General features: G+C 42.7%; 1 protein-coding gene across 2 annotated transcripts in view; it reads right to left on the bottom strand.

Annotated features, from left to right (window-relative positions):
• DIEXF (digestive organ expansion factor homolog (zebrafish)) overlaps positions 1 to 18,075 on the bottom strand; it is a 26,895-nt gene extending 8,820 nt beyond the window's left edge. Inside the window, exons 1-11 of one of the 2 annotated variants that reach the window (XM_008574156.1) lie at positions 17,893 to 18,075; positions 16,785 to 16,824; positions 15,840 to 16,074; positions 12,700 to 12,870; positions 10,860 to 10,948; positions 8,536 to 8,946; positions 6,545 to 6,764; positions 4,212 to 4,414; positions 2,778 to 2,960; positions 2,529 to 2,641; positions 188 to 433 (exon numbers count right to left, since the gene is read on the bottom strand). In XM_008574156.1, coding sequence (XP_008572378.1) covers positions 188 to 433; positions 2,529 to 2,641; positions 2,778 to 2,960; positions 4,212 to 4,414; positions 6,545 to 6,764; positions 8,536 to 8,946; positions 10,860 to 10,948; positions 12,700 to 12,870; positions 15,840 to 16,074; positions 16,785 to 16,824; positions 17,893 to 17,999 — 2,018 coding nt within the window. In that variant the 5' untranslated portion in view covers positions 18,000 to 18,075. Of the gene's footprint in view, positions 1 to 187; positions 434 to 2,528; positions 2,642 to 2,777; positions 2,961 to 4,211; positions 4,415 to 6,544; positions 6,765 to 8,535; positions 8,947 to 10,859; positions 10,949 to 12,699; positions 12,871 to 15,839; positions 16,075 to 16,784; positions 16,825 to 17,802; positions 17,847 to 17,892 lie in introns of those variants that run through there. The other variant, XM_008574157.1, reaches the window with a different exon arrangement.
• Positions 18,076 to 18,334: the final 259 nt, after the last annotated feature.

Genomic DNA, 18,334 nt, shown 5'->3' with positions numbered 1-18,334 from the left:
CAACCAACCAACCAACCAACCAACCACAAGAGTGTCCAGCCCTGAAACTCTCTGGCTTCTCCACTAGAAAGGTAAAGTGAGGGATGACCTTATAACACAGCAAAGCCAACCACGCATCCGGAAGCAGGCCATGATTTCCACACGTCTCCCCTTCAGAGAGGAGGCTCGAAACCTGGCACTACTTTACCTTTTGTAGAAATGGAAGCGCTCTGTGAATAGTAGAAATTGTTTCTCTCCTTGAAGGAAGAAGTGTCTGGCCCTGGAGACACCAGACTTCTGGGTGTACTCGCAGATTTGGGTGAAGTTCAGTTCTTCCTTCTTGAAATAATTTCGGAGACGCACAAAGTCAAAGTAGGAGGGGACATAGATGAGTGTGTGAGACATGACTGCATCACGATACTGAGGCAAGATCTTGTTCACAAAAAAGTTAAACCTGATTTGGAAGGCAAAGGGCAAAGTTACTGGTCTGGTAGAGTTGAGCCTACAGTGCCTACTAACTATGTGATGCTGGGCAAGTCACAATCTCACATTAAGAGATTACCTCCCCAGAAGCCAGTATGACTTACTTCCTCCCAAAGAGATTATATAAGGATAAAATTTGATAAACATTTAAAATAAGTGCTGCTTCTGGCCAAGATGGCAGAATAGACAGTTGCCAGTGTCACCCTCTCTCACAAATCAACCAATGTACAACTATTAAAAAGCAACGACAGCCAAGCTGGGGCTGCTAGAGCTCAGGGGAAGAGGAGGAGAGACCTACGGTGTGCATGAAGGTGGGAGAAGCCACAATGAGAGAAAGAAAGGATTGTTCCCACCATTTCAAGCCCTGGCTGCTTCAAGGCTGGAGCTGCTGAGCACACGGAGCAGAAGTTGGCAAAACCCACAGCTGTGCCCTTTGTATGAAGTTGTTTGGAGGCGGAAGTGGAGAAGAGGGCCTTGGTGGCCCCCAGGACAGCATGACCACTAACAGGGTTCTCGTGGACCCATAGAGAAGTGAGGAGCCAGAACAACTGAAAAAAGGAGCCACTCAGAGGCTCGTGAGTCATTGCAAGGGACCTGCACATGGCCCGTCCCATAGGAAGTATTTGGAATATGGGCAGTGGGGAGATGGGCCCACTGGGGGAACATTGGGACACAGCATGGACAGCTGATCTGCTCCCCAATCAGCACAGGACTACTCAGTGGAGACTGGTCAGGAGTACAGAACTGCAGAGGTTCTGTTTGCTGAAAAGACTTGGGCCCAGACCAGAGTTTCCATACAACCCAGGTGAACCGGATCTCATGAGACCTGGAAGCATATACAAGGTCAACAATTAAAACTTGACCTGCACAAAAAGCCTTCCCCAGGGAATCAGCAGCAATGAAGCAATTTAGCTCAACTACAGGGCTCAAATGCTAGTTTCCACAGGAAATCCCCCCATTTTAGAAGTAAGCAAAGGACAACAAATTAGTTCCAATGCAAAGTTTAAGTGGTGGGAACAGTGAATAATCCAATACGGAACTGAAAGAAAAAACAAAATACCCACAGATGAGACAAAGTTTGATATTAACTAGTAAAGGTCTCATATCACCAAAGGACACCTATAAAACCTAGAAGGACTGGAAGCCCCCTGGGCTCCTAAGCCAGGGAAGGGGTAGGGCTGGGGGTCTCAGCCATGCCCTCTGGACATCTGCAACCAGCCAGTGACAACTACCAAGCTCCCACAGGAAGTACCCTGGGCTCCTAAGCCAGGGCAGTCAGGGGCTGAGGGCTTTAGCCACACCCCTCTGACATCTACATCCAGCCCAGCATAGATTGAGCCACCGGTGGAAGCCCCCTGGTCTCCCCTGCAGGAATGAGGGGAGTGCCACGGGCCTCAACCATGATCTCTCTCTTTCCTCGTCCTCCCACTCTATATCCTTCCCCCTTCCTCCTCATCCTCCCCCCAACTGCTCAGCAACATCTTAGAATGCAAAAAAAATAATATTAATAAACTTAAAAAAAAGTGCTAACACTATTTATTATAAAAACTAAACATATTGCCATTACATCCTGAAGAATTATTCTAGGAAGTCTATGCCATACCATTCATTCAATCAGTCAACAAGTAATCACTGAACATCTACCATATGCTAAGCCATTATGCTACCATGGGGTCCCCTAACTAAACACAATGAGGAAAAAGGGAAAAAATATATACAGAATTAGAAAAATAGTTCTTGCCCTGAAGGGCTTACAATTAAGTTGCTGACATGGGACACTTTGTAGCACTAAGCACTGTAACGTAATTTTAAAATGCCACTGTCAAGGGGGAAGAAGCCCTGATACAGTGCTAAACACTGCCATGAACTAGCTATGAGACCTAGACTAAGTCAACTTTTTTCTCTGGGCTTCAGTTTCCTCCTGTCAAATGGCATGATTGAGTTCAATGATCTCATCTAATTTGGTAAACAGTAATTAATAAAAGCAACATGGAACCCAACTCTTAGTTTGTATGCCAAAGTCAAATTTCTGTATGTGGTCCCCAGAGGCCCAATAGGTAAGTTACCTGGCATCAATCACTGAAACTAGGTTTCCAGCTTCCATCTTCTGGAAGACATGTGGGAGCTGTACCAGGACATGACTGATGGAACCTGTCGTAGGGACGTTCCTCACAGCCATCTGCCAGGAATCAGGGAGAGCATTAGGGGGTGAGCCATCCCCTTGTTGACTAAATGTTATCATCTCCTTCTGCCTCACGAACCAAACAATAAACAGTGCTTCATGATGACACAGAGGAAACAAGGAGAGGACCCACCTGGCCTTGCAAATTGACGCAGTATTTGTTGAACAGCGAGTTGATCTGGGCATCCTGGAGGGCCCCAAACAGCAGTGTTTGGCGATAGTACTTGGACCAATTATTGAGGTTCCACATCCGCACTCGAGAAAAATCTACACCATGAGAGTCCAAGGGCAGTAGGTTCATGTGGTTCATCAAATGCTTTTAGCAGAAATAACGGTAACATTAATGTTCATTGAGCATTTATATGTTGGACACTGCTGAGCATTTTACAAGTCTTTCATCTTTGTTAATCCCATGGAGCATGTACTATCATCTCCCAATTACAAGAAAACCAAGGCTCAGATGGGTGAGTGACTTGCCCCAGACGCCCCCAACAAGAAGATAAGTTAAAAGTGACCACCTCTTAGACCTTTAAAAAAGGATCAAAATGGTACCTATAGGAATATTCCATGGTCAGCCAGACGCCCCCAACAAGAAGATAAGCTAAAAGTGACCACCTCTTAGACCTTTAAAAAAGGATCAAAATGGTACCTATAGGAATATTCCCTTAAAAAGAACTTCTGAAAAGCCACCCCAGTCACTCTGTGGGTCCCTCAGTCCCAGATTGGAACAAGGGAAATGACATGGGAAACAGAGCTGCTGTCCTTTATTGACCTGGTTCTCAAAACATGAGGAGTACTCCTAGAGCCACCACACCTACCTTTTCCTCAAATTAAAGAATATGACTCAACCATTGATCCGACTTTTCCATTTTAATTATATTTTCACCTTGTCATATATATTGAAAAGTAATGAGTACTATAACTTTATTCCCTATTTTATAAGTAAGTACTACCCTTTATTTGTTCCAAACTTCCCACAAGCTTCAAATCATGGGTTTTTAAGACAGGAGGAGAGTTCCCATATGTCTTAAAAAGCAAACCTATAGTTCTTTGATAAGGATTGTTCCAAAGCAGTTGTTCAGTCCTAAAACTGACAACACTGCAGAGTATGTGGAGGAGAAAAAATTAAATAAATTTTAATTAATTTAATTTAATTTTAATTTATTTAATCCTACTAATTACAGTAGGGGGATAAAGACATCCTACATTTCTCTGCAAAACAAGATCCCACATTAAAAAATATTAAGCAATGTTTCCCCATCTCCACTGAAGACCAAATAAAAAAGAATGTGGACTATTAGAAGAAAGCAACCTTTAAGGGAAAGAAATATTTTCTGGAGATTTGAAATACTGACATGAATTATTATCTCTGAATAGTTTAATTACTGACCAATATGTGGGTGGAAGAGGGAACAAAAGACTTTCGAATTGGAAAATGTGGAGTATTTCCCTATTTTCAAACTGACTTTTAATCTGGACTTAAATAACCCTTTATGACTAAACCACCGAGTTTCTTGTCTCTGTAAATATGAATGTTGTCCCTGTAAATGTGAATGAACAGCATTACCAAAACGTGCTCCCAGTTCTGCATCAGGTAAATGTCAGCTTGATCAATGATGAGTAGCTCGATAGAAGACAAAAAGTCAAAATCTCTCTTCTTCTCTCCTTCTCCACCAATGATGGTCCTCAAGCCCAGAGGGGAAGCAATGAGGATATCCGAGGAGTAAAAGGGGGCATAGAGTCGGATGCTTCTCTGAAGTATTGCCACTCCTACACAGAACAGCAAGTACACGTCAGCTCATTAGTCACCACCAACCCTTTACCTCCTACCCTCTCCAAGGCTGCCCCTCTCCTATACCTTCCACATCTATGCTCCCCTTACCATATAACTGTGCTCAAACTGCTTTAATTATTAGAATGTAAGAGTAATAATAATCCCTTCCTTGGACCTAGAGTCCCTTTTAGCTTCTACCTTCTCTTCCTTTCCTTCACCGTCAAACTTCTCCAGAGAGTTGTTTCTACTTTTGAATCTCTCATTCACTTCTCAATCCATGCAATACGGCCTATGATTCTCAGGACTCCCCTGAAATGACTTGCTAAGATCCCCCCAGTCCTCTGTTACCAATTCAATGAACTCTCAGGGCTTCTTGTCAGGAATGCACAAACAGCATAAATGCTCTTTTCCTTGCAATAGTTTCCACGACTTCAACACTCACTTCTGTCTCTATCATTGACCTGGCCCTTGTCTAGCTTTCTAGATCCAACTACATCTTCTTCCACAACCCCCTGGATTCATCTGTAAGTTCTACTCTCGTTCAACATAAAGCTTTACTCACTAACATAGGTCTAACATTGCCTTCACACAGATTTATATTTCCAGCCCGCATCTCTTTTTTTTTTCTTTTCCTTTTTTGTCTTTTTTCGTGACCGGTAACGGGATTGTAACCCTCGGTGTTCAACATAAAGCTTTACTCACTAACATAGGTCTAACATTGCCTTCACACAGATTTATATTTCCAGCCCGCATCTCTTTTTTTTTTTCTTTTCCTTTTTTGTCTTTTTTCGTGACCGGTAACGGGATTGTAACCCTCGGTGTTGCTCCCGTACTGCGACTGGCAATGGGATCGCAACCCTCAGTGTCGCGCCTGCACCGCGCTCAACCAGTGAGTGGACTGGTCTCTATATGGGATCCGAACCCGCCCGTACTGCGACTGGCAACGGGATCGCAACCCTCAGTGTCGCGCCCGCACCGCGCTCAACCAGTGAGTGGACTGGTCTCTATATGGGATCCGAACCCTCGGCGGGAGCGCCGCCACACTCCCAAGCGCCGCACTCTACCGAGTGCACCACCGGGCCGGCCCAAGCCTGCATCTCTTTACCGAGCTCCAGACCAGCAATACCAACTGCTTGCTAGACATCTGTACATCTGTAAATGAAATCAGGTCTCATCTCCAGCCATACTGAAGCCTGTGTGAATCTTAGGTCATTCCAGGATTAGCCACCCAGGTGCCTCTGCACAGGCAGTTTTCTGTCTGAAACGTTTTCCTCCAGTCAAACCACCCCACTTTGTAACTGGCTAAAGCCTACTCAGGTTTCAACGGAGTACAGATGGCACCTCTGCCAGGCCTTCCCTACCCACCCTGCCCGCCATTCTGGGTAAGGGGGTTTGCTTTAAATACTCCCAGAACACCCACTACACTTATCATCCTGTACTGTCTGTTCCTTCCCTCAGGCTGGACTTCCTTAGCAATGGGAACCACAGCTTTTGTTTCTATGTCCCCAGCTTTTTAACAGTACCTGGCATATTGCAGATATGCAATAAATGTTTGTGAATGAGCATACGTGACTAATGAACATTTTCCCAAGCACTTTATCAAGGTACAACCAGCTAAGTAAATGGGAGTTGAATGAGAGATGAGCAAAAACATGAAAAATCGGGTGGGTGTCAATAAGTCACGTGTGGAGATAATCCAGGGGAAGGCACTCCACATGGCAGACAGGAGGAATCCACTCTACTGCAGACACGCAGTTTATTCAGCATCCCTAGAATGACCCCATCCAGCCCCTGTCATTTCCAACTTCCCTGAGAACCCCTTGTAGCATCTGACTATGTGCTACCAGCTCTGAATGTGCTAAGACATTTCTGGTATAAATGTGCATGTACTATTTATACATGGCTTCAGAGACTCTTTCCATCCCATTACCAAGTGTCCACCCAAGTGACCAAGGCAAGACTCTCTCCCTGGCAAACAAGATGTCTCAAATGCACACTGGTTCTGTTAGGAGGCTGAGTCAGTGAAGCACTGGGAAAACGCCTAGTTCCAGGCTTCCAGCCTCCAGCTACACGTTCTTTCACACCTTAGGTTCCATAGTATCTTGATTCAGACAAGGAGGAATTACCGATCCTGAAGTGGTCATCAATGTTGCCCACGAACACAGCTTCATAATCCTCAGGCCTCTTCAGGTTCGGTGGTCTCTCCTCGGGATCTGACCCGTACTCTCCCTGAAACCTCTTTTTGTTGCTCACAATGATTTTCTTCTTGCTGTCGCCCTCAAGGAGGCTGATGAAGAGCTGCACCACCCGCAGAGCAGCTTCCCGGAAGGGCACCACTATCAGTACCTGTAGAGGGAGCAATGGCAGCCTTGGTAGGGGCAAGGAAAGGAACGGCAGCTCAAGGTGAGTCAAGGTAAGCAAAAAAGTCCTGTGTACAGCAGTGGCCCCTGGCCAGGGACCATATCTATGTCACCCCCTCTGCACAGGGCCTGGCTCTATACCACAAGCTGAGCACCTTTCATATCCATGGCACTCTGTCCTGTGGACTTTAGTTCCATGGCTCCATGGGAGACATTTCTCAAGCAGAATTTGGAAACACCTTTTCGGATAAGCGAATGCCTGTAACAGACGCATCCACCAGCAAGAACTCAAGTACATAAAGGCGCAGCTCTTTAAGGGCAAGGAGTGTTGCTCAAGCACCTGTCTCCCACAGAACTTACTGCGTTCTTTTTATCCATAAGTCTCCCACAGAATTTACTGCATTCTTTTTATCCATAAGACCCACTGAATAAATGCATGTGGAATAAATAAATGGATACATAGGGAAGAAATAAAGTGGGTAAGAAAAAGGATCAACACATCATTACTTTTCTAGTGCATTCCCTAGTACATTTTTCAGAAATGATGATAAAGCATCTCTAAAATAAGACCATAATTCAATGGGAAAAACAGGACTTGGTTTTCCAAGCATTTTTTAAAATGCTTAAAGTTACTGTTGAGAATAAAAACAGAATATGCTTAATGGTTAATTTCTAATTATCCTTTTGTAAACAATGGACATAACCCCAGTCAAATCATGTAATTTACCAAATTCTAAACATGCTTCATGGGTAATCTGCCTCTTATTCTTCCATGCAATTCTGAGTGGAAACAGATAATCTTATTATCCTGATGTTCAAGATTCTGAGGGAGCTTACCAGAAAGGCAAGCAGCACAGCCAAAGGAGCACAGTGATTCAGCTCAGTACAGTATAGCAACGGTGAACCAAGATTTAAGAGGGCTGAGTTACTGTCCCAGCTGTGACGTTAAGTAAGCCTCTGGACTTTGGCTTCCCCAAGGGGTTTGACTAAGAAATCTCTAAGAGCCACATCAAAATTAAAATGCTAGAATCCTATTAAGCCCAATGAGAAAAATCTAAAAAAAAATGAGGCTTCTTCAATATGGGAGACATAGGCTAAGAAGGGAAGTAGGGGAAAGATAAGACCTAGTTCTATAACATCATGAAAAGTATTGACAATTAAAAGACATTGCCTATTAAAGCCTCAAATCCACTGGAGCTTAGACTTGCGAGCATAAAGCAAGGTAATGGTAACTTTAGAGTGGCAAATAGGGATTTTTGTTTTCAAAGGTTTATATATGGCTTAGTGAAGAGAATCTTTGGTTCTAGTCCCATCTCTGCTACTCTTTTCCTGGTTCTCTTTAGCAAGGCTCTCTATGAACCTGGGTCTCTGTCCACAGCTGTAATATGCAGGGATTGGATAAAAGGCTCATTAGGTCCCGTTCAGCTCTGACAATCATAAAGAAGAGATTTATAATGAAGTGTTATGAGGCTACTTCAAAAAGTACATGGAAAAACTGGGTTTATCTTTACGGAGAATAACATGAAATAACTGCTTCTCACAAGGTTCCAGCTAGATCCACTGTCAGAAACAGGCCACTGAGCTGTCTGGGACACTGCTCTGACACCACCTGGCCCACTTCATGTGCTCACTTTTGGGCTCATTAATTATTTGAGGTAACTATTAAAACACTCAAGTACGTGCAAAATGCCAGGTACCTGCATGGCAGTGCCTTGCGGCCTCCTTCTTGAGGGCAAAGCTTTCCCACTGCCACTCACCTTGGGCCTTGTTAGCCCTTGGTCCCTGAAGTCATCATCATCACCCACCCCAAGTTTCTGGCTTCGGCGTCTGCTATTGTTGGCAAGCACCCGGGCATTGGCTTTGAGGACATGATTTATCACATGCAGGCAGTACACATGGCGGATCTCTTCCCCATTCTTTAGGGCAGTCCTTTCTGGGTAGAACAGGTCCCGGTAAGAATTCATAATTAAGAAGAGCTCTTTCTGGAGGGGGGTGAAAGGGCTACTTGATTTTTGAGGACCAGATAGGAACTGGCTATTGGTCTTGGTCCAGGTGGATTCCAGAGGCTTCTGAAGATGAAGTGACTTTAAGTAAATATCCTTTGGGGGTTTAAATGTTTCCAACTTCTGAAACTTGGATGAAAAGACAAGCTGGCCCAGGATGGGCCACTAGGGGAGAGACAGATCAAGAGCTAGGTTAGAAATGAATAATAATACCTTATATTCACATAGTACTTCATAACTTACCAAGATTTTCACGATTTATAGATCATCTCATTTACCCCTCACAACAACCCTGCAAGACAGATATCATAACACTCACATTACAGTTTAAGAAAGGCTGAGTTTCACACAGAGGCTGTATGATCTAGACAAAGTTTACACAGAAGGGAAGAGAGCTGAGGGCTAGAACCAAAGTTTCTGACTTTAAATATGAGCTCTTCACTATTTCAGTGTTTCCCACTGTTCTGTGGAATAGATTCTAGAAAGAGTCAAAATTCATTCTAGCTGAAACAACTTGAATGAATCTCTAGGGAATTATGCTGAGTAAAAAAAGCCAATCTCAAAAGACTACATTCTATACGATTCTACTTATTCAACATTTTAAAAATGACAAAATTATAGAAATGGAGATCACATTAGTAGTTACCAGGAGTTAGGAAAGGTGGGGGAGGAAGCTCAAAGAGAGGTGGATGTGGTTATAAAAGGGCAACAGGGATCCACATCTGGATATGTACTCATCTTGACTGTGGTAGTAGAGACAGGAAGCTACATGTGATAAAACTGTATAAAACTACATACACACACACATACACACACACACAGTTAAACAGGATTAAAATCAGATAAATCTGAATAAGATAGTTGTATCGATGTCAACTTCCTGGCTGTGATATTGTACTACAGTTCTGCAAGATATGGAAACTGGGCAAAGGGTATACAAGGTATGTCTCTCTATGATTTCTTCCAACTGCATGTGTCTCTGTATTTATTTACCTCAATAAAAATTTCTTTTTTAAAAAAATTTTTTTATTTTTATTTTTTTTAAAAGATGACTGGTAAGGGGATCTTAACCCTTGACTTGGTGTTGTCAGCACCACGCTCAGCCAGTGAGCGAACCGGCCATCGTAATAACTTCGTATAGCATACATTATACGAAGTTATACGAACTTGCCCCAGACGCCCCCAACAAGATTGTATCGATGTCAACTTCCTGGCTGTGATATTGTACTACAGTTCTGCAAGATATGGAAACTGGGCAAAGGGTATACAAGGTATGTCTCTCTATGATTTCTTCCAACTGCATGTGTCTCTGTATTTATTTACCTCAATAAAAATTTCTTTTTTTAAAAATTTTTTTTTATTTTTATTTTTTTTAAAAGATGACTGGTAAGGGGATCTTAACCCTTGACTTGGTGTTGTCAGCACCACGCTCAGCCAGTGAGCGAACCGGCCATCACTATATGGGATTCGAACCCGGGGCCTTGGTGCTATCAGCACCGCACTCTCCAGAGTGAGCCACGGGCCGGCCCTCAATAAAAATTTCTATTAAAAAAAAAGATGACCAACTCTCCTGAACAGTATTAGTGGTGAAAACAAAGAAGCAAAAATTGCAAATATATGAATAATTTAGTTGTGACTCTATCTCAGATGAATAATAATAGTACCTACTGTTTTACTGAACACTTACTATGTATCAGTCAGTAAACTAAATACTTTATTTGGAGATAGGCATTACTGTCCCTCTCCAACAGATGAGAATAATGAAGAGCAAAGAGGTCGACTAGTTTGCCTTAGGTCATGTGACAGCCCCTTGCAGATTTTGGTCTATACCCTTGTCCACCTGTCTCCAAAACCACTTGTACCCATCACTATATTACCTGGCACCCACACTGCAGCTTCCCAGTGCCTTTTCTAGCTACACCTGTGCCTCACTAGGCTCTTCCAGCTTTCCAGTGTCCCACTTCCTTATCAAGCCATCCACCACTGATGTAGGTCATACATTCTGGGAAACCACTAAAACCCAAGGCCACTGATGCATTTAGAGCCATTTGTGACTGGGATAACCAAGCAACACTTACTTTTAGCTGGTGGGTAGTTTTCGGATTTGTGGCAACAGCTTGAATTTCTTTTTCTTTCAGTTCATTGTTCACATGTTGTAGAAATGGATCTAATTCAGAAAAAAGAATGTCAGCATACTGAATGCAATGGCAGGGGTTTTCTGGTCTTCCACTGTGACTGACATGCTGATCTTGTGGTCTTACCTCATCATTTTTTCCATCTACTTTCCCTATCCTCTAGCCCAGTCCACAGCTTAAAGGCTCCTTGTAGGTTCATCTTCCTAGAGTGGTCCTTTAATCATATTACCTCCCTGCCCAAAAACCTCTGAAGAAATTTCTCAGCCTTAAATACAGGGCGCTATATGATGCACCTCCAACCTGCCTCTCCAATGTTAATTTCTGAAATACATGATCCTCAAATTCTTCTACCTCTGTGATTTTCCTTCCTTCAACTAAAAATTCCAGCATCTCTTTTACCTCATTTTTGCATACAAAGAGTATCAGTTTAAAGTTACCTCCTGACTCACAATAAATATTTCCCAGGAGCTGTGTCAGGCATGGTGTTGGCTCCACTAAGAGGCCATAATGGGCCCCTACAGACAATCATCACTTTTCCCTGCCGAGTCCCCTACCCTGCCCCTCCCACCCATCACAACACATACTGGTGCATGTCTTATCTCACTTAGCAGATTGCAAGATGACTGAGGGCAGGTCCCATGTCTGATTGATCCTACACTGCAAGACAGAAATGCTCAATACTTAACTGAATTGAACAAATGATCCAAATGATAGCACCTGCACTCTGAGTAACCTTCAGTGCTCTAAGCTGGCCACCCGGCCTTTTTGCCCAGTCCCACTCATTAAGAAACACAGCAAAGTTAAATGACCTATTTGAGGATCTGAATGGTAAAACTTCAAAGAAACGCACCTTGCACTAAATATCCAAGATAACAGTGAACAACAGAACATAAGAATTCTAGGTGCTAATATATCTGTATAGGCCAAACAACTAGAGAAACTTTGAGATAGTCAAGCTTCCTCATGTTTTTTTCAGGGTTTCTAAGTTTTGATGGTTCAGAATGGGGTTTGTATTAAAATTCTACAAATTCTATCTGTTACTTCTACCTTTCCTGCATAACAGTCAACATAACTAAATAAGCCAAATGAAGACTAATATTTCAGTTTCACGAATGGTAAAGCTGGGTTGAAGAATGGCACAGGGATCAGTGAAGGCATTCAGGACACAGAACAAGACCAATCTGACTTGCCCACCCAGGCATAGGCACTAGATCTGACAGAGCAGAAACCTGTCTGAGCCTTCCACAGGCAGGCCCTGTGCAAGTGACTACCATTTGGTCATGGGCTTGGTCAAGAGGCTGAGGGAGATGAAGGAGACAGGCTGGGGCTTTGGGGCTTCTAAGATAATAAGGACCTTTCAGATTAGCCACTCCTGGGTCACACAAATTTGAAAAATTACTGCTCTAATAAGGAAAAGCAAGTGAAGAGCAGAGAGAAACGTGGAAAGTATTTTCTCCATTTTCTCTTTCTCTTCCCCTGTTTGGGGAGAAAATCAGGTCTTTCCCTGACCCCAATTATTGAAATGTAAGGCCTGAAAAATTGGTCTTCTCCACTATTCTTCTTAAGCTGCTTGTTCTCCTAAACATCCCCCCTGGCCCCAAACATTGACAAACCATTGAAAAGCACAAAATACCTTTGAGAGGTATTTTTTCCCAGCTCTAGATCTAGCTGCTGAACTATCTGCTTTTATTGCTGCTCACTCCAGAAACAGATTTAACATGTATTAGTGCACAACACCCACCAAGCACGTGGTGAATTAAAACAACACACACTGTGCTCTGACCTTGTGAAGCTTTCAGAGAACAGTTGTCTCTACTTTCCTCTTCGAGAAAATTGGTTTCCAGGCTGAACAGTGACTCGTGTTTTGCATCTGTGAACTCCTCTGGGGATTCTTGTGACGTGACAGCTGGCCCTTCCCCATCTTTTCCTTCAGGGTCAGCAGATAAGGCCACATCTGAAATTTTGAGAAACAGTTTGTAAAATTATTTACTCAGAATTATACTTCTGTTGACAAATAAAATCTAATTCCTTAGCCTACACCAACATAGATGTTCATTGCTATTATCTATTTTAAGCAAATTCAGCTATGCTACGGATTAAATTGTGTCCCCCAAAGTTTCATGTATTAGAAACTTAATCCCCATAGTGACAGTATTAAGTGGGTAGGAAATTCTATTTTAGTAATAGTATAGTAAAGGGTGGAGCCTTTAAGAAGTGATTAGATTGTGAGGCCTGTGTCCTAGTGAACAGATTGATCCACTCATGGAGTAATGGGCATGATTCTGATGCCTTTGAAAGGAGAGTGAGTAAGGAGTTAGTGTGCACATGTGCACTCTCTCTCTCTCAAGCCATGTGATACCCTGCATTGCTATGAAGAGTCACCACTACCACCAAGGCCCTCACCAGGTGAGCTCCCTGGATTTTGGACTTCCCAGCCTCTGAAACTGTAAGAAATAAATTTTATTTCTTTATAAATTACCCAGTTCCCTGGATTTTGGACTTCCCGGCCTCTGAAACTGTAAGAAATAAATTTTATTTCTTTATAAATTACCCAGTTTTGGGTATTCTGTTATAAACAACAGAAATACAAGGTGGAAGACATACATTTAAAAATTAAGCCTTATCACTGACCCAATGTGATGGTTAATTTTACATGTCAATTTGGCTAGGCCATGGTGCCCAGACTTTTGATCAAACATTATTCTGGATGTTTCTATGAGGGTGTCTTCTGGATTAGATTTACATTTAAATTGGTGGACTCTGAGTAAAGCAGTTTACCCTCCATAGTGTAGGCTGGGCCTCATCAAATCAGGTGAAGACCAGAATGGAACAAAACAAAAGGTTGACCTCCCCTCTTACTTATCTTCCAGCAGCTGCCTTTGAACTTCAACTGCAACACTGGCTCCTCTGGGGTCTTCTGACTGACTGTCTTTGCACTTGAACTGCAACTCTTTCTTGAGACTCAGGCCAGCAGGCCTCCCCCATCAGATACTTTGGACTTGCCACGCCTCCACAATCACATGAGCCAATTCCTTAAAATACATTCTTTCTCTATGTATACACATTTTGTTAGTTCTGCTTCTCTGGAGAATCATAATTAATATACCCAGTTCCAGTCCTAGGAACTCACTCTAAAATGATAACTGGACAAAGTACACTAAGATGTACATGAAAGGACACTCAAAGCAGCACTGACTACAGTAAGAAACAACTAGAAAACAGTGAAATATCTATCAATGGGGTACTAATTAAATAAATTACCACATATCACTTGCAATTGAATACTATGTAATTAAGAAGTTAATGTTAACCAACAGTTGCAGACATTAAAAAAGGTCCATGATGTATTATTAAAGAAAAAAAGTAAGCTACAGAAATGTATATCATTATACACATACACACAAATATATGTATATACTAGTACTCAAACATATCCATAAAAAAGCAGTCTGAAAGGCTATACACAGGGTTAAAGGTGTTTACCACTGGGTGGTGAGGGTATGGGTTAACTATACTACCCTTTAAAATTTTTACAATAAATATGTATTACTTTTATAATTAGAAAAACCTATTTTAACTTTTAAAAATCAAAAAAAGCAAAGAAAAATGGGAAACAAAACCAAAAAAACACTAAGTCTGAGGCAATAAATTTTTCACCCAGTAAAACCAATCAGTTAAAATACTAAGAATGATAGGTGACACCTTCAAGTACAGAAAAAACAAGGCTCTAAGGAAAACAGGCACTACAACAGTGAGATATAGAGTCACCCAGATATATTCAGACAACGGAATACCATTTCAACAACAAAAAGTAACGAAATACTAATAAATGAACAGCATGGATAAATCACAAAAACATGAAGAGCAAAAAAAAAGCCAGACACAAAAAGGTTTATACTATATGATTCCATTTATACGAATTTCTAGAACAGGCAAAACTGGTCTATAATGACAGAAAAGCAGGTCAGTGGTTGCCTGATGCCAGGGGTGGGGAACTGACTGCAAAAGAACTAGGAGGAACTTTTTAGAAGTAATGGAAATGCTCTATCTTAATTTTGATGGTAATAACACTGATAATATATGTGTTGAAACTCTTCAAATTGTATACTTTAACTGGGTACATTTTATTGAATGTAAATCATACCTCAGTGAAGTTGATTTTAAAGATAAAGAAAAAAAGTTACCTAGAAGTCTGAGTGAGATAGAGCTCCTTTGGGCTTTTATTCCAACTCTTCTCTGATTTACCCGGGCAGTGTGTGACCATTGGCATCTCTTTAACATCTTATATGTAGCTGTTTCATGCAAATCCAAATATACTGCTTAAAAATGTTGACATATCTTTATGCCTATCTTCCATCAGACTTGGTCTCCCTAAGGGAGGAACCTCTTCAAAATATTCAGAGAGTCACAAAGACAGAACTATGTTCTCCTTCCTCCGTATGATGGGAAATCATAAGCAAAAATCATAATTTCTGGGGCCGGCCCGGTGGCGCACTGGATAGTGCGCCGCTTGGGAAGCGCGGCGGCGCTCCCGCCCGAGGGTTTGGATCCCACATACGGACCGGTTCCCGCTCACTGGCTGAGCGAGGCGCGGGAGCAACGCCGAGGGTTGCGATCCCGTTGCCAGTCCCCGGTCCGGTACGGGGGCAACACTGAGGGTTGCAATCCATTGCTGGACACGGAAAAAGACAAAAGATAAAAAAAAAAAAAAAAAAAAAAAAATCATAATTTCTGCATTTTTCTGGTAAAAGGGGCCCATGTTTCCTTCAGATTCTCAGAGATATAATCAAACTCAATGACGTTAAATCTCTGCTTTGGATCCATGTGCTCTCATCCAACTCTTAGAGTACAGGGTACTGTGCCCATGGGGCAACCTGACTAAGGTCCTGACAAAGATGACAAGCCCACACCAAAGACACTTACTCTCTTGCATTTCAGTAGATTCTGCTGCTGTCTCTTCTTCCACACTGATGTCAGCATCACCATCTTCATCATTCATTTCTGCATCACCTACAACACTGTCTCCTTCCTCCTCCTCATCTTCCTCTTCCTCCTCTGAAACATTTTTTAGTGTAGCAAGTAGTCTGTGGTACCCAGATACTTGTTCTGGTTCACTCTCTGCTTCACTTTCAGAATTTGAAGTATCTGAACTTTCTGACTAAAAAACAATGGAAATTTTAAAAACGAAAATTATACTGTTTGCATTGTTGCCCTAAGACTATCATCAAGCCAACAGGTTCAGACTTTCCTAAATAAAAATTAGCTTCTCTGCAAATATCATGCAATCCTATCTATTCAACCAAGCACAGCACCAAATTTATTTAAAAGAGCTAAGTTAGCTATAATTCTAGAAGCTCTTCATATTCTCTGAACTACTAATGCCCCACGTGGGAAGAAAGCTGACTTTTAAAACATAGAACCTTAGGTTATAATGAGATTTAACCTTAGGTCCCAGACGTTAGGCTACATGTTTAAATGAACAATTACAATAAACAAAAGAATGTAGTTCCTCTAAGTTTATTGTAATGAGACAGGACCTTTGTTCATTCTGCACTCTATTTGTGACTCCTTGTATGTTAAGCAAAAAAGATACCCTTCCTCAGGATTCACTAAGAGTACTCTGGTAAACCTCTTTAACAGGCCTTAATAGGCTAGCATCTTGGGACAGTTTCAAACTCTGGTTTCTGTTAGCATAATGTCAGTTATCACAATGGCATTTTAATAGACATCTGCATTTAAACCTAAGCAATGTTACTATAATAATAGCTTACTTGTAAAATCAAAAGAGCGGAAATGTAATCAAGCTTTATTATAATATCAAAGGTGATAACACAGAACCAACTATTAAAAGAAGGTATAAAGCATTACCAGTTGACAAATCTGTGGTTTTACTTCTTTTCTGGAAACCCTGTGAAGAGACAGGTAATGTTACACCCTAACTACTAGTATGTAGCAATTAAGAAAAAAGTTTAATAATACAACTTTAAATGAAAAAGGGAAAACTCACCATTATAAATACATTATAACTACAGACATGTAAAAACTACATATGCACTTGGAAGGGATTGCAAGAATATGGCAAATTCATAACAAGTTACAAATGAAAAGTTTAACAGGGTCACATGACAAACACTAGAGTCACACCATAACTGGCTCTCATCTAAAAGAAGGATACAACTTGGCAAACAAAAGATCTCTAGGTTCACCTTTTTCTAACAAATTACTTAATTAGAATGTCTCTCTATCTTCTGACAAAGCAGCCCAAAGTAGTGGGATGAGCACTAAGATCATAACTCTGGGCCGGCCCGGTGGCGCACTGGATAGTGTGCCGCTTGGGAAGCGCGGCGGCGCTCCCGCCCGAGGGTTCGGATCCCACATACAGACCGGTTCCTGCTCACTGGCTGAGCGAGGCGCGGGAGCAACGCCGAGGGTTGCGATCCCGTTGCCGGTCCTGGTCCGGTGCGGGGGCGACACTGAGGGTTGCGATCCGTTGCCGGACACGGAAAAAGACAAAAAAAAAAAAAAAAGATCATAACTGAGTCTGGACCTTTCTAGAGGAACTCACAACTACCGATACATCTGTTTCCTCACTGTATCTGAACACATCAGTGATGTCGAGGATCTCAACTAATCCTTTAAAAACACAAAAAACCAAAAAAATCTGAAAATATCGTTGACCGTACAAAAACCTGCCCACACATAATGGGCGTGCCGTCTAGCACGAGGTTACGGTCTCAACAAAAGGCAGGAGACCCGTGAAGGACCCCCCCATCTCCCTGCCGGTTGCCGCCAGAATCTTCCCCAGCCGAGCACCCGTGGGGACACGACCCGCAGCCCGGCGGGAGTCCGGGAAGCTTAAGAAGCTGGAGCAACCCTATCTCTATACCTTGGGAGACGAGCAGACCAGATCCAGGAAACACCACCTCCCACTGGAAAAGACGCTGACAGCGCAGGTCCCAGCCACGCCCCTCCAAACCTGTCATAGAAGGGATGCTCCTCGCCGAAATCCCGCAGATGCTTCTTCTGCTTTTTAGTCAGAGTGCTGAGCAGCTGGCTCTGGCTGCGGCTCCCGCGTTTGCCCATGGCGAAAATGTCAAGACTGCGTGCCACCGAGAGTCGCGCTTCTCACCAGGAAGTTGCGCCGTCAATACCCGCACGTGGGCTCGCCGACAGCGCTTTACGGCGGAAGTAGGGTGCCGTAAAGCAGACCCACTTTACGTCGCGCCTTACTACAAGCGTTAGAACATCCGGGTCCCAATTCTGCCCCCTACCGAGGCCCTTTGGAAGCACAGGCACGCTTGCCCGGATGTTCTCAGCGCCGAAAACTCAGAACTTTGGCTGCCGGGCTTGGGGATTCCCGGGATGGTAGATGGCGGGGGTGGGGGGCGTCTTGTGTTTCTGTTGTGGTTGTGGGAATC

Source organism: Galeopterus variegatus, unplaced genomic scaffold, assembly GCF_000696425.1.
Source record: "Galeopterus variegatus unplaced genomic scaffold, G_variegatus-3.0.2 Scaffold1003, whole genome shotgun sequence".
Lineage (NCBI taxonomy): Eukaryota > Metazoa > Chordata > Mammalia > Dermoptera > Cynocephalidae > Galeopterus > Galeopterus variegatus.
Note: the sequence above shows the minus strand (reverse complement) of the source record. Positions and strands in the feature narration are given on the sequence as shown.